Raw genomic sequence first — 21,546 nt, 5'->3', positions numbered from 1 at the left:
TCTGACTTTCAGATTCAGTGCTTTAACTGGAGCTATAATTAAGAACTCTAGTCTTTGTGTCTTTACTTGAACAATTTTAGGTAAGGCTTGTTGAGATCTCATTCTCATGAATTATCAAGAATGAGAAAGACTGTCTTCCCCACCCAAGCAGCAGGAGCAGAGGGTAGACTACAAATAGAGCTGATCTGCCAAGAGCATCAGTTCCTGCTAAGATAGTAGCCTGATGCCTGGTGTCTCAAGCCAAAGGTGACCTTGGCTCATACAATTTGAGTGTATTGGAGGGAATCTTCCAGTTAATAAATGGCAAAGCCTGAACTAACATAACAGTGTGAACTATACCTGAGACAAGATGGATTGGGGAGATCTCAAGGATTTGGTCATTGTGTGGATGAAAGGGTAAGTATCCTGAAGCACCTGCACAACCCCAAATTTTTGACTTGGAAAATTGGAAGACAGCCATCCACCCCCTACCCCCTACTCCACCCCCTACCCCCTACTCCACCCCCCAATAAAATGAAGAGGAAGAGGCATTGTAGGAAATTTATCTCTCAAGTTGGAACTCTTTGAGTCTCACTCCAGGTTCTATTGCATACCAGGTATACGATCCAGGTCATTATTTAATTTCTCTTTGCCTTGATTCCTCACCTCTAAAATGGGAATAACAATATCTACTTTATAAGTTTGGTATGATAACTAAATAAGTGAATACTTTACTGCTTAGGAGCAAGTCTTAGAACAGTGCCAGGCATATAGCACATGTTATATGACTGATAGATCATTATTAGTTTAAGAATTTGAAATATTTATCTTTGTTGAAAACTTATTAGAGTGATACCCAGATATATCCTCACAACTACAGGCAATAGACACAGTGAGGATAAAAGCTGATGTCTCATGAGACTGTGGCTCAGCTGGGATTGGTTTTTGCTGAGTCAGGGTAATGAACAGAGAGTTACAACATAACTATATATTTTAAAAATAGCCCTCTTCCTCAACGTTCTGTTGTATCTCTTATAGACAGAGAGTATAACTGCTCCCCTAAATAACTGCTTTAGACAAATGGTATACAGACATATATAAATTTATTGTATTCCCCAGAAAATGTGGTTTTTACAAGTTGGCTTTGTAGTAGGAAAGAACAAATCTGACTCCATATTTTACTTTAACTTTTAACTTTAACTTTTGTATTCTATTGCTTTTGCTTCAAGTTAAGAATGTTGCCTAGAGCCATATATATACATGATAGCCCATTCTCAAGTCTCTAACTTTTGAGGGTGTAACATTTCTCCATTCATACAGGGAAAAAAAGCTGCAGATAGAGAATAACATTTGTCTTGCTGGAAGTTCACAGGAACATGGTGACCTTGTCTTTAAAAATACTTTGCTGAAACCTTTGGGGGAGTTCCAGGTTTTGGAGTTTCCTTGCATAGTCCTGCAATAAGCATTTCTCTGTTCTAAACTCCAAGTTTCTGTTTGGTCTCACTGTGTATCAGGCACAAGAACTTGCATTTGGTAAGTCTGTGGCAACTCTGCAAGTTGATTGGAGTAATTTCTCAGCAGCATTATTTTTTTAATTAACCTAAGTACATTGCTTTATTTAGACAATGCTATTGCACCCTGAAGAAATTATAATAGACTATCAAGCTAACTTTTACATGCACTGTGAAATATAAAAATCTGTGTGACTGACTTTATCATCATATTCACTTTGTTGTAGTGGTCTGAAAAAGGGTAAAAGAAAGTGTTGGTTGCTCAGTTGTGTCCAACTCTTTGTGACCCCATGACTGTAGCTCACCAGGTTCCTCTGTCCATGGAGTACTCCAGGCAAGAATACTATAGTGGATAGCCATTCCCTTCTCCAGGGGAGCTTCCCGACTCAAGGATCAAACCTGGGTCTCCTGCATTGTAGGTAGATTTTTTACCATCTAAGCCACCAGAGAAGGACAGTGGTCTGAAACCAAACCCCAAATCTCCTGTGATGTGCCTGTATTTAGGACATCCTAAATATCACAAGAACATTACCAATCCCATGTTCTTTCACACACTTTTCTTATCTTCTTTATCATTCACAGCCTATGGCCCTACTCAAACTTCCTTCTTATTATTTTATGGCAAAATGTTCTTCTTCTTTTGACCTCATAAAATGGGAACTTATATTATCTCAGTCAGCCATTTTACATGGACCTATCTTTTTGTTTTATACACTCTATTTTCCTAACTAAATAATGTTTTGCAAACCAAACTTGGAGTAAGGTAGTGGGGGATAACCATTTCACATGACTTTGCTGCCCCTGCATAGTGGATGTTGCATAAATATATTTTCATTGGATGAGAACAGTTAGAGCTTCCTTCAACAGAAAGGAAAATGATGAAGAGGCTGTTGAGATTTAGTTGAAGTTTCCAAAATTAAATGACAGACTTCTCTGGAGGTACAGTGGATAAGAACTTGCCTGCCACCACAGGAGACGTGGGTTTGACCCCTGCTCCAGGAAGATCCCACATACCTCGGAGTAACTAAGTCCAAGATCCGCAGCTACTGAAGCCCTTGAATAGAGCCCATGCTGCACAACAAGAGAAGCCACCACAATGAGAAACCCATGCACCATGATGAGGTATAGACCCCACTAGACCACAACTAGAGAAAAAACACACACAGCAAACCAAGAATCAGGGCAACAACAACAAAATATCACCAGAAACAAGGCTTGCCCTCTAATCATTATTGGTTAGCTCTTCTGATTACAGGCTGCAAACCTCAAGGTCTTTCTTTTCTTGAAGATTTCACCACTAGTTTCATGAACTTCCACTCCATCCTCTGCTCCTCCAAGGCATCACCCTCAGGACTTTCAACAACTACGCTGCTCAACCCCTACAGTGAGTACCCTTACATACTTCATCCTAGATATCTTCATACATTCTCCACTTTCTTGCTACAACATTTTATCACACCAACTTCTTTCATTAAACTAAAAATAACTTGGCAGTTGTTGTAAAATAATAGTGTAAAATATGACAAATGCAATTAGACAAACTTGCTGAAATCTCTATTTGGGAACTTGCTAACTAAATAACAACAAATGAAAAGAGGTAACTGTTGAGAAACAATTCTTCATGGCATTTCTGCATGTATTACATCAAGCTTTGTTCTGCAACATTTGTTCAAGGATGTCAATATAACAGAAAGCATTGCAACTTAAAAAGACCGTCTCCTTCTGGGATGGAAGATAGATTTTCTTCCTGACCCAATAATAAAAATAATGTCTCCTTCTGGTGCAAATGTTGGGCAGGTCTACTAGCAGCATCTCATTAGATTGGTGGTTTTCTACAGCAAACATTATTCTCAATGGTGAAAAACTGAAAGCATTTCCTCTAATTTCAGGAACAAGACAAGGGTCCTCAGTCTCATGACTATTATTCAACATAGTTTTGGAAGCCCAAGCCATGACAATCAGAGAAGAAAAAGAAATAAAATGGGTCCAGGCTGGAAAAGAAGTAAAACTCTCACTGTTTGCACAGAAAACCCTAAGGATACTATCAGAAAACTACCAGAGCTAATCAGTGAATTTAGTCAAGTCACAGGATACAAAATCAATACACAGAAATCCCTTGCATTCCTATACACTAACAATGAAAGATCAAAAAGAAATTAATGAGTCAGTCCCATTCATCATTGTAACTAAAATAATAAAACACCTAGGAGTAAACCTACCTAAGGAGACAAAAAAGTTGTATACAGAAAGTGTATAAGAAACTTGATGAAAGTAATCAAAGACAAAATAAACAGGTGAAGAGATATACCATGCTCCTGTTTTGGAAGAATCAATATTGTGAAAATGACTACACTACTCAAAGCAATCTACAGATTCGATACAATCCCTATCAAATTACCAATGGCATTTTTCATAGAACTGGAACAAAAAAATTTCATAATTCATATGAAAATACAAAAGACTTTGAATAGCCAAAGCAATCTTGAGAAAGAAGAATGCAACTGGAGAAATCAACCTTCCTGACTTTATACTACAAAGCTATAGTCATCAACACAGAATGGTACCGGCACAAAAACAAAAATATAAACCAGTGCAACAAGATAGAAGGCCCAGAGATAAATCTATGCACCTATGGGGCACCTTATCTTTCACAAAAGAGACAAGAATATATAATGGAGAAAAGACAGCCTCTTCAATAAATGGTGCTGGGAAAACTGGACAGCTACATGTAAAAGAAAGAAATTAGAACACTTCCTAAAACTATACACAAAGATAAACTCAAAATGGATTAAAGACCTCAGTGTAAGAGCAGAAACTATAAAACTCTTGGAGGAAAACATAGACAGAACACTCTTTGACCTCAAGATCTTCTATGAGCAACTGCCTAGAATAATGGAAATAAAAACAAAAATAAACAAATGGGACCTAATTCAACTTAAAATCTTTTGTACAGCAAAAGAAAGCATAAACAAGATGAAAAGACAACCCTCAGAGTGGAACAAATTAATAGCAAATGAAACAACTGACAGAGAATTAATTTCCAAAATATATAAGCAGCTCAGGCAGCTCAATATCAGAAAAACAACACAATCAAAAAAATGGGCAAAAGACCTAAACAGACATTTATCCAAAGAAGATATATAGATGGCCAATAAAATGCTGAGCAGTGCTTTTTATTAGAGAAATGCAAGTCAAAAGTACAACGAGGTATCACCTCACACCAGTCAGAATGTGCTTAGTTGCTCAGTAGTGTCTGACTCTTTGCAGCGCTTTGAACTGTAGCCTGTCAGGCTCCTCTGTCCATGGGATTTCCCAGGCAAGAATACTGGAGTGTGTTGCCATTTCCTTCTCCAGGGGATCTTCTCCACCCAGGGATCGAACGAGTGTCTCCTGTGTCTCCCGCATTGCATGTGGATTCTTTACCTGCTGAGCCATCAGAATGGCCATCATCGAAAACATCTACAAACAGTAAATGCTGGAGAGGCTGTGGAGAAAATGGAGCCTTCTTGCACTATTGGTGGGAATGTAAATTGATACAGCCACTATGGAGAACAATATGGAGATTTCTTTAAAAACTAGGAATAAAACTACCATATGACTGAGCAATCCCACTACTGGGCATATACCCTAAGAAAACCACAATTCTAAAAGACACAGGTACCTTGATATTCACTCTAGCACTATTTTCAATAGCCATGACATGGAAGCAACCTAGATTTCCATCAACAGATGAATGGATAAAGAAGCCATGGTACATATAATGAAATATTTCTCAGCCATGAAAGGAACAAATTTTAGTCAGTTCTAGTGAGGTGGATGAACCTAGAGCCTGTTATACAGAGTGAAGTAAGTCAGAAAGAGAAAAACAAATATCATATATTAACATATATGGAATCTAGAAAAATGGTACTATTGAACATATCTTCAGGGCAGGAATAGAGATGCAGACATAGAACAGACTTGTGGACATAGCAGGGGAAGGAGAGGGTGGGACAAATTGAGAGAGCAGTGTTGAAACATATATATTACCATATACAAAACAAATAGCTAGTGGGAAATTGCTGTTTAACACAAGGAGCTCAACCTGATCCTCTGAAAATCTAGACAGGTGGGATGGGGTGCAGGGTGGGAGGAAGATTCAAGAGGGAGGGGACATATGTATACTTATAGCTGATTCACATTTTTGTATGGCAGAAACCAACACAACATTGTAAGGCAATTATCCTCCAATTAAAAATAAAAAATAAATATGCTGCATTTATAAATATTAATTATGAACCAGCAGAAAGAGAAATTAAGAAAATAATCACTTTTACAACTATATAAAAAAGAATAAATTAGTTAGAAATAAACCTGATCAAAGAAGAAAAAGATCTGTACTCTGAAAACTAAGAGAGATTGAAGATGACAGAACAAATGGAAAGATATTTTGTGCTGATGATAGATTGATAGATTGGAAGAATCAATATTTGTTAAAATGACTATACTACTCAAGCAATCTACATATTTAGTGCAATCCCTGTCAAAACACCAATGACATTTATCACAGGACTAGAGCAAACAACTCCAAAATTTGTATGAAAACAAAAAAGAACCAAAAGAGCCAAAGCAATCTTGAGAAAGAAGAAAAAAAAAACTAGAGTTGTCACAGTCCCTGATTTCAAGCTATACTATAAAACTACAGTAATCAAAGCAGTATAGTACTGACATAGAAACAAACATATGGATCAATGGAATAGAATAGAGAGCCCCAAAATAAACCAAAGCTTATATGGTCAATGAATCTACAACAAAGCAGGCAAGAATATACAATGGGGAAAGACAGCCTCTTCAATAAGTGGTCTTGAGAAAACTATTCTGCTGTGTACAATAGAATCAATCTAGACTACTTTTTCATACCATATGAAAAAATAAAGTCAAAAATGGATTAAAGACCTAAATATAAGGCCCAAAACCATAAATCTAGGAAAGAACATTAACAGTATGCTCTTTGACGTCTGTCTTAACAGTATTTTTTTTTTCTGGGATCTATCTCCTCAGGCAAGGGAAACAAAAGCAAAAATTACTAATGGGACTACCAAGCCTAAAAGCTTTTACACAGTAAGGTAAACTGTCAACAAAAGGAAGGCTACTTCTGAATGGGAGGATATATTTGCAAACTATATACCTATTAAGGGGTTAATATTCAAAATATACAAAGAATTCGTACAATTCAACATCAAAAAACAATTTAAAAATGGGCATAGAATATGAATAGACATTTTTCCCAAAGAAGACATTCATATGGCCAACAAGCACATGAGAAGATGCTGAACACCCCTAATCACCCGGGAAATATAAAACCACAAGGAGAATAAATCAGCAAAGAAAGGGACTTCCCTGCAGTCCAGTAGTTAAGATGCCACACTTCTGCTGTAGTGGGTGAGGGTTCAATCCCTAGTTGGGGAACTAAGATCCTGCATACCAACTGTTCCACTCCCCAAAAAATCAGCAAACAACCACAAGGAGATACTACCTCACACCGGTCAGAATAGCTATTATCAAAAGATAACAAATTCTTGGCAAGAATGTAGAGAAAAGGGAAACCTTGTGCAATATTGGTGGGCATAAAAATCAGTGCATCTGGTCCCATCACTTCATGGCAAATAGATGAGGAAACAATGGAACCAGTGACAGACTTTATTTTCTTGAACACCAAAATCACTGCAGATGGTGACTACAGCCATGAAATTAAAAGCCACTTGCTCCTTAGAAGAAAAGTTATGACAAGCCTAGACAGTTTATTAAAAAGCAGGGATATTACTATGCCAACAAAGGTCTATCTAGTCAAAGCTATGGTTTCTCCAGTAGTCATGTATGGATGTGAGAGTTGGACTATAAAGAAAGCTGAGCACTGAAGAATTGATGCTTTTGAACTGTGGTATTGGAGAAGACTCTTGAGAGTTGCTTGGACTGCAAGGAGATCCAACCAGTCAGTCCTAAAGGAAATCAGTCCTCAATATCCATTGCAAGGACTGATGCTGAAGCTGAAACTCCAATCCTTTGGCCACCTGATGAGAAGAACTGACTCATTTCAAAAAGCCCTGATGCTAGGAAAGATTGAAGGCAGGAGGAGAAGGGGACAACAGAGGATAAGATGATTGGATGACATCACCAGCTCAAATGGACATGAGTTTGAGCAAGCTCTGGGAGTTGGTGATGGACAGAGAAGCCTGGTGTGTTGCAGTCCATGGGGTCATAGACTCAGACATGACTGAACAACTGAACTGAACTGAACTGATGGACGTTCCTCAAAAACTTAAAAATATAACTGCTATATGATCTACTAATTTCACTTTTAAGTATTTACCTGAAGGAAACATTAATTTGAAAAGATATATACCATAGTTCATTGCAACATTATATACAATAGCCAAGATGTGGAAGCAACTTGTGTCCATCCATAGATGAATGGATAAAGATGTGAGATATCTATATATATGTATATATATATATAAAACTTCTCAGCCATAAAAAAGTGAAAACTTGCCATTTGTGACAACGTGGATGATCTAGATGGCATTATGCTAAATGAAATAAGTCAGATAAAGACAAACACCATATTTATATGTGCAATCTAAAAAATAAACAAAAAATCAAAACAAAAGGAAAACTGACTTCTAAATGTAGAGGAAAAAAAATGGGTGGTTGCCAGAGAGGAGGGAGATTGACAGGTGAAATAAGTGACAGAGATTAAGAAATACAAACCTCTAGTTATAAAGTAAACAAGTCACAAGAATGTAATATACAGCATAAGGAATATAATTAATAATATTGTAATGACTTTTATGGGGACAGATGAATGCTAGCTTTACTACAGTGCTCATTTCATAATGCCTGCAAATGTCAAATCACGGTGGAGTATTCCTGAAACCACCATAATGTTGTACATCATTTCATTTTTCAGTTAAAAAGAAATGAAATAAAGACTGGAGATTTTCTTAGAAGGTACAAAAACCCACTGTGTGCAGCGTTCAGTGAGGCTACTCCGTAACTCCCCAGTGGGCCTTGAGGGCAGAGGTACATGGGTAATGAAGTCATTTGTCTCATCTGGGAGTCCTTTGTCTTCTGCTAACATCTATGGCTGGCTAACCTGTTAGCCTACAAGCAGAGTAAGACCTCAGACACTTCACAGTTCTCAATAATAACCTCTTTACACCTCAGTGATTTTATCTGTACAATGGACAGAAGGTGTCTACCTCATAGAGAGAGTGTGCTAATAAATGAAATAATAAGATTATACATATGTGGAGCCTGGCCTGAGCCTCACAGCTGCACAGCTCATCAGTATCTGGTGCTTCCTGATGGCCTCCTCCCCAAAGCAAGTGGCCTGCTCCCAGCTCAGTTCTCACTGGTGGCTCTGAGGCATGGACACCAGAGATCGTCTCTTCTCGAAAGTTCCTAATCCCTGTCCTGTGGCTCTCACCAAACTGGATTTCTTTTTACACTTTTTTTTTTTTTTTTTTTGGCCACACTGCATCTTGATTGCTGCCTGGGCTTTCTCTAACTGCAGTGAGCAGGGGCTCCTTTCTGGTTGCAGAGCACAGGATTCTCATTGCAGTGGCTTCTCTTATTATGGAGCATGGGCTCTAGGGGGATGGGGGCTTCAGTAGTTGTGGTGTGTAGGCCCAGCTGCTCAGAGCGTGTGGGATCTTCCTGGACCAGGGATCAAACTCGTGCCCCCACATTGGCAGGCAGATTCAAAACCACCAGATCACCAGGGAAGCCCCTCTTCCTACATTTTTGTCCCTCTATAGTTCCTTGCTAAAAAGGCACACACATACACATATGCACACACAAAATAACAAAAGGAGAATGTTTTGTAGATGTCCTAAGATAGTCTTAAATTGCCATAAAAAGTGCTAATTAACAATACAACAACAGGCGGCTTTTCTAAAGTGGAAGAAGGGAAAGCAGTAATTGGAATGAGGGGACAGGAAGAGTCATGAGATCCTCATCAGAAGGAGATAAAAGTTATAAGAAACCTATAAAACATCTAATCATGCAGTTATGTAGATGGCCAATATTTATTACTCTCCAATGTCAATATTAATGATGTATTTACAAAGAATTACTGGAAAGAAAACAGGAAATGGTGACTGTAAGAAAAGTGACCAAGGGACCACTGAAACAGTGCGGAAAAATAGAAAAAAAGACAAACTTCTACTATCACCAGATCCCAAGATTCCAGCCCAGTTTTGAGCAGTTGTGACAATTTGGGTGAGTTACTTAACCTCACCAAACTTCAGTTTAATTACCTTCCAAGTGCTGTAAGACTACCTACTTTGAAAAGCCACTGATGGGTTATCATAATAAATTGTATCTATGATAGGTATGATGATTCTAGTAGTAATGTACTGAAGAATTACCTATTCAGAAATTAATAAAAGGGCTGAGGGACATTTCTGAACATTTCCTAAAAGGATATAATGTCTTATTATGTTATACCAGGCTTGCCAAATACAACATTATAGAATTTAAACTACACTTTCATAAAAACCCAAAAGGTGCAGAAACTTCCTAACTGTGGACTGCCATAACTCAGTGTTAGTCTTAGGTAACTACTTACTTGATTAAAAAAAAACTTACCTGTAACAAAAAATCAAAGAGGGCCATCTTGGACCACTCGTGGTGATGTATTTCAGTACAGCCCCATTCAGGCTTGGGTACTCGACCATTCTGCCAGCACTTCTGTTTCAGCAACTGCTGATAAGTTCCCCAAGTGAGCTTAACAGAAGAGTGGGTCTCATTATTTGTTGGAGACAAAGATGGATCCCAGAGGATGAAAGGACATGGGCGGCCATCTATAAAAGCCAAAAAAAAAAAAAAGAAGAAGAAAACAGTTAGCAAGTTACTGACTCTGTGTGTGCCCTTGGATGTCATTCACTCTTGCACAGCTTTACACTCTCACCTGTCTGTCCTGTGCTAGAATTGGATTAGATGACATTTATGGTCCCTTTGTCTTCTGAATAATTTAATATTCATATACCTTTATGATGCTTCCTGATAACAGTCTTATACGATGGAAAGTTACTATTAGACAAGGAAAGAAAAGGATTTTTAAAAAAGATACTTTACAGATGTGGCAGGAATAGGCCTGTAACCACCAATAACAACGCCCTCTGGTTAATGTGGTTTTATTCCACATCTAAAAGCAGCCACCATGAAAAAGGAAAGAATCCAGACATTTATAATTGTCTATTCTGTGTCTGAGTGGAGCTGCACTCTATTTGTAATAACAACTGTCTGATTTTCTGAGGCCACAGTATGATATGAGGAAGAAAAAGAATTTTTAGAAGTTGCAAATTTAAAAGTGAAATTGCATGTTTTACACCAGTCACTATAATCTCCAAAGAAAGAAAAAGGAAGTAAGAGGTTTAGAGGTGTTTTGGATTTGTTTGTTTGGTTGATTGGTTTCTTTCTGATAGAACAATGGCACTGCTGGTAAATGATCGTTTATTCACATAAAACCACCCAAAGTACATTTAAGCAAATATCATCTTTATCAATTTCAGTGCATAGAATATATTTCAAAGAAAATGTCACTTGAATGTTTTTGTCTCAGTTTTGATAGTTTAGAAATTTCATTGCTAAACTGTACATTAAAAGATACTGCAGGCTTAAAACCAAAAGTATCTCTCTCAAGCCTCCATGTCTGTCAAATAAAGTCACTCAAAGAGGATGATGAGCAGCTTTGCTTGTAACTTAAAAATCAGAATGATCTCTTGCAAAAAAGATAAGAAAGTAAGTCACAAAGATCTGAAAAATCACATTTAACTCATTCTTAACAAGCCTGAACAATAGAAGCCTCTGAAACTATGGTTGGAATGTCAAGACACATCACAGGGATTTTTAAAGCTTTTTCAAATAACCTGAGAGGTTCTCAATCTATAACTGTTTGTTTTTGTTAAAGACTTGTTTTGCCACCCTGCTTGTTTGCCTTCGTGTAGAGCTCTTATCTCTGGTCTTTAGTGCAAGGACAGTCACCCTTCTAACCACTTTTCAATTTGGTGTGCCAGAGACCTCAATAACATTAGTAACATTCACTTAATCATCCTAAGCACCTACATTCCACTTTTGTTCAAAGGAAAAATCTTTCTACTTTTAGCCTTGCAATTTAGGCCAGGGCATGTAGAAAATCCTTTAGACTGTGGAAAATAGGTCACAGTCACTGACGTACAATTAAAAGAAAAATAAAGAAAGGGGAACCATAACTAAAGAACTTAATTGTTATCTCACCCCTTTTTATTTCCTTTACTGTACTAAATGGTTTCATGCTATTGGGACCTAATTATCTTCTTAGATGCTAGATATAATGTTAAATGTATATGTTCCAAATACTATGCCAATTTAAAAAATAATAATAATAAATTTCAGGTAGAAGCAGTCAATCCTAAAGGAAATCAACGCTGAGCATTCACTGGAAGGACTGAAGCTCCAATACTTTGGCTACCTTATGCAAAGAGTCAGCTCATTAGAAAAAACCCTGGTGCTAGGAAAGATTGAAGGCAAAAGGAGAAGGGCGTGGCAGAGGATGAGATCGTTTGAAAGCATCACCAACTAAATGACATGAATTTGAGCAAACTCTGGGAGACAGTGGAGGACAGATGAGCTTGGCGTGTTTCAGTCCATGGGATAGCAAAGAGTCAGACATGACTTAGTGGCTGAACAACAATAATAGGAGCAGTCCATCATGTACTAGGAGACACAAATAAACCAGTGTAACCAAACACGTGTAAGAGACACAGCATAGCTTTCAAAGATTTTTTGTTGTTGTTTAGTCACTAAACCATGTCCAACTCTTTGGTACCCCATGGATTGTAGCCCACTGGGATCCTCTGTCCATGGATTTCCCAGGCAAGAATATTTGAGTGGGTTGCCATTTCCTTCTCCAAAGGATCTTCCCAACCCAGGGATCAAACTTGCGTCTCCTGCTTGTGTTTCCTGCATTGCAGGCAGATTCTTTACCACTGTGCCTCCAGGGAAGCTTTGAAAGATATGGACTTCAAAATGTTAATACCAAGAGGCTCTATCAGCCAGTATCTTTGGAACAAAGTGATACACAGCTAGCACTTTGCATTCTCAGTGCTAGAAAGTACTCAAGCAGTGTTGAAATCCAACACTGAACTCCAACAAAACAAATCCATGTACCAGAAAGACCAGGAGTCTCCTCAGCACATGAGGCCCTCAAAGGAGGAAATGACGCACATAAACAGTTAACAATTTCTGCCTTGCTTTTTCCTTTGCTTTAGAAATATTTGTTTCATTTTTTAAAAAAAGTAAATCTATTCATTTTAGGAAATGTGGAAAAACATTAAAATGTATAGTTAAAAGATGACCTCTTACTATATATAGGAAACTAGTCTCCACCAAAAAAAAAAAAAAAGATGGAACTAATAAATGAATTTTGTAAATTTACAGGATATAAGATTGATATATAGATATCTGCTGCTCTTCTATATACTGAAAATGAACTCTCAGAAAGAGAAATTAAGGAAACAATCACATTTACAATCATATCAAAAAGAATAAAATTCCTAAGAATAAACTTAATCAAGGAGGTAAAAAATCTATTTACTGAAAAATATAAAACATTAATGAAGGAATTTGAAAATTATATCAATACAGAAAATAGAAAGATATCCCATGCCCTTGTATTGGAATAATTAATATTGTTAAAATGGCCATACTACCCAAAGCCATCTACAGATTTACTATAATATCTATCAAAATACTCATGATACTTTTCACAAAACTAGAACAAATAATCCTAAAATTTATATGAAACCCAAAAGACCCCAAATTGTCAAGGCAATCCTGAGAAAAAAGAACAGAGCTAAAGGAATCATGCTCTCTGACTTCAGACAATACTGCAAAGCTATAGTGATCAAAATAGTATAGAACTGGCACAAAATCAGACACACAGATCAATGGAACAGAATAGAGAATGGAGAAGTAAACTCACACACATATAGTCAATCTACAACAAAGGAGGCAAGAATATTCAATGAAGAAAATACAGTCTCTTCATTAAGTGATGCTGGAAAAACTGGACAGCTACATGTTGAAAGAATGAGATTAGATGTTTCCTCACACCATGTACAATAAACTCAAAATGAATTAAAGGCCTAAATGTAAGACCTGAAACCATAAAACTCCTAGAAGAAAACAGACAGAATATCCTTTGACATAAATCATAGCAATATTTTTTGGAACCAGCTCCTAAGATAAAAGAAATAAAAGCAAAAATAAACAAATGAGACTAATTAAACTTAAAAACATTTACACAGCAAAGGAAACCATAAACAAAACAGAAAGAAAATATTTGTAAATGAAATAACTGGCAAGGGGCTAATATCCAACATACATAAACAGCTCATACAATTCAATATCAGAAAAACAAAGAAGGCTTTAAAAAATGAGAATACATGAATAGACATTTTCCCAAAGAAAACTTATAGATGTCCAGTAGGTTATGAAAGGATACTTAACCTGTTATTCATCAGAGAAATGCAAATCAAATCATAGTATCACCTCACATCTGTCAGAATGGCTAACATAATAAAGAATACAAATGACTAGTCTCCATACTGTTCTCCATCAGTTCAGTTCAGTTCAGTCGCTCAGTCGTGTCTGACTCTTTGCGACCCCATGAATCGCAGCACGCCAGGCCTCCCTGTCCATCACCATCTCCCGGAGTTCACTCAGACTCACGTCCATCGAGTCCGTGATGCCATCCAGCCATCTCATCCTCTGTCATACCCTTCTCCTCCTGCCCCCAATCCCTCCCAGCATCAAAGTCTTTTCCAATAAGTCAACTCTTTGCATGAGGTGGCCAAAGTACTGGAGTTTCAGCTTCAGCATCATTCCTTCCAAAGAAAACTCAGGGCTGATCTCCTTCAGAATGGACTGGTTGGATCTCCTTGCAGTCCAAGGGACTCTCAAGAGTCTTCTCCAACACCACAGTTCAAAGGCATCAATTCTTCGGCGCTCAGCCTTCTTCACAGTCCAACTCTCACATCCATACATGACCACAGGAAAAACCATAGCCTTGACTAGACGGACCTTAGTCGGCAAAGTAATGTCTCTGCTTTTGAATATACTATCTAGGCTGTTCTCCATAGTAGCTATATTAATTTATATTCCCACCAACAGTGCAAGAGGGTTAGAATTACCTTATGACCCAACAATTCCAATATTGGGCATATACCCTGAGAAAACCATAATTGAAAGAGACACATGTACTCCAGTGTTTGTTGCAACACTTTTTACAATAGGTAGGACATGGAAGCAACCTAGACGTCCATCAACAGATGAATGGATATGGAAGCATTCCTATGGAATGGACATGGAAGCAACCTAGACATCCAACAACAGATGAACTGTGGTATATATATATATGTACATATGTATATACATACAAACACATGAAATATTACTATAAAATATCAACTATAAAAAAGAACACATTCGAGTCAGTCCTAATGAAGTAGACGAACCTAGAGTCTATTCTACAGGGTGATGTAGGAAAGAGAAAGACAAATTTTGTATATTAACACATGTGTATAAAATCTAAAATGATGGCACTGATGAACCTATTTGTGAGGCAGCAATGCAGAGGCAGACATAGAGTACAGACTTGTGGACACAGTGGGGGAAGAGAGGGTGGGACAATTGAGAGAACAGTACGGAAACATGTATCACCATATGTGAAATAGATAGCAAGTCAGAATTTGCTGTGTGATCCAGGGAGATCAACCCAGTGCTCCGTGACCACCTAAAGGGGTAGGATGGAGTGAGAGATGGGGGGTGGGGGCTCAGGAGAGAAGGGACATAGGCATCCCTGTGGCTGAATCACGTTGATGTATGGCAGGAACCAATACAATATTGTAAAGCAGTTATCCTCCAACAACAAAAAAGAACACAAATAACAAAAGCTGGAGAGAGTATAGAGGAAAGGGAACCCTCCTACACTGTTACTAGCAAGGCAAATTGGTGCAGCCACTGTGGAAAACAATATGAAGATTTCTCAAAATACTAAATATAGAGCTACCATATGATTGGGCAATTACAATGCTGGGCATATATCTGTAGAAAACAAAAATACTAATTTTAAAAGATACATGCACCCCAATGTTTGCAGCAGCACTGTTTACAATTGCTAAGATACAGAAACAACCTACGTGTCCATCAACAAAAGAATGGGCAACAAAGATGTGGGGTGTGTGTGTGTGTGTGTGTGTGTGTGTACACATTCAGTGAATACTACCTGGTAATAAAAAAGAATGAAATTCTGCCATTTGCAACAACATGGATGGGCCTGAAGAGTATGATGCTTAGTGAAATAAGTCAGAGAAAGACAAATACTCTAAGTTATCATATACTTGTGGAATTTAAAAAATAAAGCAAATCAAATTATGTAATAAGACAGAAACGGATTCACAGACGTAGAGGACAAATGAGTAGTTACCAGTGGAGGGAGGGAAGTAGGAGAGACAAGACAGGGGTAGGGGATTAAGAGTCACAAAGTACTATGCATAAAAACAAAGGAACAACAAAGATATATTATACAGCACAAGAAAATATAACCATGATTTTTAATAACTTCAGATGGAGTATAAAACTACAGAAACATTGACTCACTATGCTGCACATGAAACTAATAAAATATTCTAATCAGCTATAATCAAAGAAATATATATATACAGCCAGAAAACAACAATCATCTACAATCTCCTATCCTAGTAATTGGCCCTATTATTTGTATATTTACATCAGATATTTTCCCATGTCTTTCTTTCGCACCTGAAAAAATTAATTGTTTTTAGAAATTTAAGGAGTATAGCTTGTGGTTAGAGTTCAGACTCTGGAACCCAAGAGACTTTCTGAATTCTGGTCACATTACTTCTTAGCTTTGTGATGTTAGACAAGTTATATAATCTCTTCAAACCTCGCTTTCATCCTCTGTAAAATGTGGGCAATACTGTACCTTCCAAAACTAACTGCATTAGGGTTAATGGGATCATGCATTTAAAGTTCTCAGTGTGGTGCCTCACATATATGTATATCCTGGAAAGGTTTTGCTTTGACCATGCATGCATTATAAAGTCACATAATTCATCAGCCTCCCCTTAGCCCTTATTTGTTTATTGAGCATCTACTACATCTCAAGTGCTGCTCTAAGCCTAAAGCATACATACACACATGCATACATGTCAGGTTTCCAGTTGTTTGGTTTTTGTTTGTTTTGTTTTTTCATAGAACTTACATTTCCACCAAGGGAAAGATGCAAAAATTATAAAGCTTGATAGACTATTTGGAATCATCTTACGTATATAGTTTGTCAAACTGTTTCACTAAATGTTATATTGCAAACATGTCTCTTACAATTAAATATTCTTAAGTATTATCACTTTAACTGTGATATCTAGCCCCGTGTTCAGATGGTGACTGAGAGCCACGCAATGTCCACTAGCAGGCACTCAACTCCATTGCAACACAAAAGCAGTGGCAACAATACGTACACAAAGGGTGGTGACTAAGTTCCAGTAAAACTTTATTACAGACACTGAGTGTGCATTTTATATATTTTTAAGTGTCATAGTAATATTATGATGATGATGATGATATTTTTTCAACCATTTAAAAATTGTAGAAACCATTGGTAGCTCACAAAACACAAAAATGGGCTGTGGGTTATCTCTCACCCACAGACTGTAGTGAATCAACTATTACCATTTCAGTCTATGAGTATATTGCATTTCATTTACCATTTTCTCCCTTTTAAACCTTAAAATTTTTTGAATGATACATTTTCTATTAAATCATTTGAAAAATTGTTCTCAAATGGCCACAGGGAGCTTTCAGCAGATAGGAATAATTGGTTTTCTGTTAGTATCGACTGTTTTCCTCCACATCCATCTCCCGTTAGCAAATATTCTGACTGTCACAGAAAGAGGTTCTGTGCTGCCCTGCCTGACATCAGTCACCACGGGAGAGGGGTTTCCAGAAAGCAGGGCCAGCGCCAGTTCTCAGAGTTGGTAGGCCACCCGCTCTTCCTCCCAACAAACAGGTCTTGCAGAGTATTTGTGCACATTGCCCTCCCTTGAGGTAGTGACAGCTGCCAGGATGGCTCCAGAGCTCAGAACTGTGAGCAGCTACTGCGAGGAGAACTCCACTTTGTAAAAAATATGGCTGATAACAGCATTAAATGAACTTTGATAGATCTGAAGCCATGACAGAAAAATAGTCTCCGAAAGCAGGAAATGGGTTAAAGCAACTTACTTGGAGTGCCTTGGAGATGAGCTGCTTTCATCTCTTCACATGCGGGTTTGTCAAAATGACGCAGCACTGTGCCCTCTGGAGAAATTTTACAGTGAGGAAATAAAATTCTAACTGTCAGAGGTGGGGGGAAGTGGGGTTTTAAAAGATATGTGGGTGCTCATGTAAACTAAAGGTTACACAGCTGTCGTTTAAAAAAATGAGATTTGCCAGTATAAAACTTATTTTTTCCAAAATCTGAATAGTTCCCCTGCTTTTTTATGTTCTCCCAGGTTTGTTCTTTATTCAAAAGCGCAAAGAAGACATTCTTTTGAGAAGATGAATGTGAAAATCCACTAAGAATGAATGCTATACACAGCCTCCTCTACCCTAGTGTACTAAGTGCCCTTCACCTTCAACCAGTGACGGGTCTTGTTGAACTATAGGTGGAGTTGTCAGTCTGCATCTATCACTGGGCAAAAATAAGTAAAACATCCTGAGCTCTGAAATCAGAAGCCTTTTTTTTATCACATGGGCCAAGTTCCAAGACTTCTTGTGAACAAGACAAAAAGGAAAGTGACAGTTCAGTTCAGAGCCTTTCATTAAAAATAACTCCAAAATCTATTAAAGAAAACAAAGACCAGCCAAAACGTGAGGCTCATCTTTGTTACAGGAAACAAATTTTGTCCAGTTCCATTGCAACTGTCTGATGCATTGAAGGAAAATTTGAACATTGCAAAACTCTAATCTGCTAAAAGCAGGTGTTGAAGGGGTGTACCTCCCGTGAGAAGGTAGCAGGTGTCTGGTTGATAATGAATGATCTGCTCTATTTCTCTACAGTGCCTTTCACAGTAGGGTTCTGGTGATTAAAAGTATTAGACAGAAGTGAACAAAGCAGGTAGGACCTCTTGGCTTAGCGTTGATGAACATGGACAAGTTAGTTAATGTGAGAGAGGGTAAATAAGAATGCAAGATTCTGATGGCCTTGCGGGAGAGGGTAGGGACAGAGAATAAGATACTCAGGTTTTTAAACATCCTCTTATTCCAAAAGCATGTATTTACCATTAGCCCTTAATTTCTGGACCCATTTTGTCCCTGTGTTTTGGATAGAAAGAGTTCAGAGTGAAGCGTACCAAAAATAGAGGACCTACCAGATCCCAGCCCAGGCAAGACCCATGCTGTAGCTAGGAATTCAGCAGAATCAGACAAAGACGTGTGTAATGATGATCAGGTTACATGTCTGCCAGTTGAAAACTGTTCTGAAGGGAATGAATGAAGGACTAAAATAAAGGCTGAGTTCTCAGTGCAAAGACAAGCAAAACAAAAAACTGCTGGGCTCCGGAATTGGGCTATAGCCGTTGATAAGGAGAAGAACCTTCTCTGAAGAAGAGCTGATCATGTGGGTGGGGTTGAGAAAGAAGTCACAAGTATTGATTGTACCCCCTCCCTTTCTTTTTTTTTTTTGGCTCTGTTGGGTCTTCATTGTAGCATGCAGGATCATTAATTGTGGCATGTGGGATCGAGTTCCCAGACCAGGGATAGAACCTGGGTCTCCTACATTGGGAATGCAGTCTTAGCCACAGGACCACCAGGTAAGTCCCAGCATTCTACTCTTGACAGTATCTCTGGTTTCCATAAGACTGGAGCCCAGTCCCCCAGCCACCCTGACTGAGGCACTGAGCACCCCAAGAGGTAAAAAGACCATCTTCCAAACCTGTCTGGCAGGGTGGTAAGAGATCCAGACAGACACTGAAATACAGCACTGTCACATATTAGGAAGAACCAATTTATATTAGGTTTTTATGATTTTAACAGGGAAAGGCAATAGAGAGGCAGAATTCCATATATTTTATATGTTAAGATTCTATGCAGACAATCGAGCCCAAATACAAGGTCTTGTTTTAGGAATCTGATTTCTGGGTGATTTAGTTCTTGCAACAAAAAAATAAATGCATTTAGTTACTTTTCTGTTTCACTAGTTTTCTTGAGGTTGAACTGAGTTTAAATAATCTCCACATTTCCTCAAGCATTAGCTAAGCGTGAAGCACTTGTGACTTCCTCCACCACAGACAACTCACACAATCCAAACCATCAGTTCCACTTTAAAAAGTGTCCTTCTTTGTTCTGAAGCTTTGACTCATGGACAGGAACTTCTGCTTTCGAGGTCTGCCCAGGACTTCTGCTATGAAAATGGAAACTTCCAGGCTCTTCCTGCCTCAATATTCCACTTTGAAAACAGGAACCGACCTCAGCTTCAGAGGATCATGAGGATGGGATCACTGCCAGGCTCCACAGACAATCACATTTTGCCAATAAAGTGTTCGTCACATCTGGGTGATGCAGTCCTGGGCCATTTAGTGTTTGCTAATGTAGATAGCATATTTAAAAGCAGAGACATTACTTTGCCGACTAAGGTCCGTCTAGTCAAGGCTATGGTTTTTCCTGTGGTCATGTATGGATGTGAGAGTTGGACTGTGAAGAAGGTCGAGCACCGAAGAATTGATGCTTTTGAACTGTGGTGTTGGAGAAGACTCTTGAGAGTCCCTTGGACTGCAAGGAGATTCAACCAGTCCATTCTGAAAGAGATCAGCCCTGGGATTTCTTTGGAAGGAATGATGCTAAAGTTGAAACTCCAGTACTTTGGACACCTCATGCGAAGAGTTGACTCATTGGAAGAGACTCTGATGCTGGAAGGGATTGGGGGCAGGAGGAGAAGGGGACAACCGAGGATGAGATGGCTGGATGGCATCACGGACTCGATGGACGTGAGTCTGAGTGAACTCCGGGAGATGGTGATGGACAGGGAGGCCTGGAGTGCTGCGATTCATGGGGTCGCAAAGAGTTGGACACGACTGAGCGACTGAACTGAACTGAACTGAATGTAGATGAAGAAGCCATGAACTCTTGACTGGAGTAAGCTTCCTGCAGTCCAAAGCTCATCACATCACCCTTCTTCCTCAGACCTATCAATGATTCCCCATGGTCTGTGGGATGAAGTCCATGTCCTTCCATGACACAAACCCAGTCATTCTCCACTCTCCCCCTCCAACCGCTAATCTCCTTTTCCCAGAACTGTTTTCCAGGCACATGCTCTCTCCATCTTTCTACACCCACCCATCTCTCACTTCATCCACAGTCTGACATTACTGCTTCTACATCTTTTTGCAATACCCCTAACTATCCCCCCAAATACATGTCCCTCTCTGTGCCTTCAGGGTTCTCCAAAAATATCTCCATTGAGGTCTTTACCTGACCACTCTTGTAGGATAGGTTTGCTTAGCCACCTCCCGCCTTCCAAGCTTGAGCTCTTGAGAACAGGGACTCATCACCAATCGTCTTTGGTTCTCCAGCTCCTGACATAACGTCTAGACCAAGCATTCAAATATGCTGATGAATAAGAGTGAATTTTTCAGAATCCCCCACTTTCCATCTCTAGCCTGTAGGTTCTAAGCAATGGTCCATGGCCCCTGAATAAACACTTGGTTGGTGTGACCTCCTAGTAAGTGGTGATTTCGCTGTACTCAGAAAGTGAAGAGGAACTAAAGAGCCTCTTGAAAGTGGAAGAGGAGAGTGAAAAGCTGGCTTAAAATTCAGCATTAAAAACGAAGATCATGGCTTCGGTCCCATCACTTTCTGGCATAGAGATGGGGAAACAATGAAACAGTGACAGACTTTATTTTCTTGGTCTCCAAATCACTGCAGATGGTGACTGCAGCCATGAAATTAAACGACGCTTGCTCCTTAGAAGAAAAGCTAT

The 21,546-nt window shown here is 38.6% G+C and overlaps 1 protein-coding gene across 1 annotated transcript in view; it reads right to left on the bottom strand.

Moving 5' to 3' along the window:
• Positions 1-21,546, bottom strand: part of GASK1B (golgi associated kinase 1B) — a 69,201-nt gene that overhangs the window by 33,912 nt on the left and 13,743 nt on the right. Inside the window, exon 3 of the mRNA XM_040251607.1 lies at positions 10,119-10,333. Within this exon, the coding sequence (XP_040107541.1) occupies positions 10,119-10,333 (215 nt within the window). The remainder of the gene's footprint in view (positions 1-10,118; positions 10,334-21,546) is intronic.

Source organism: Oryx dammah, unplaced genomic scaffold (assembly GCF_014754425.2).
Source record: "Oryx dammah isolate SB20612 unplaced genomic scaffold, SCBI_Odam_1.1 HiC_scaffold_12, whole genome shotgun sequence".
Classification (NCBI taxonomy): Eukaryota; Metazoa; Chordata; class Mammalia; order Artiodactyla; family Bovidae; genus Oryx; species Oryx dammah.
Note: the sequence above shows the minus strand (reverse complement) of the source record. Positions and strands in the feature narration are given on the sequence as shown.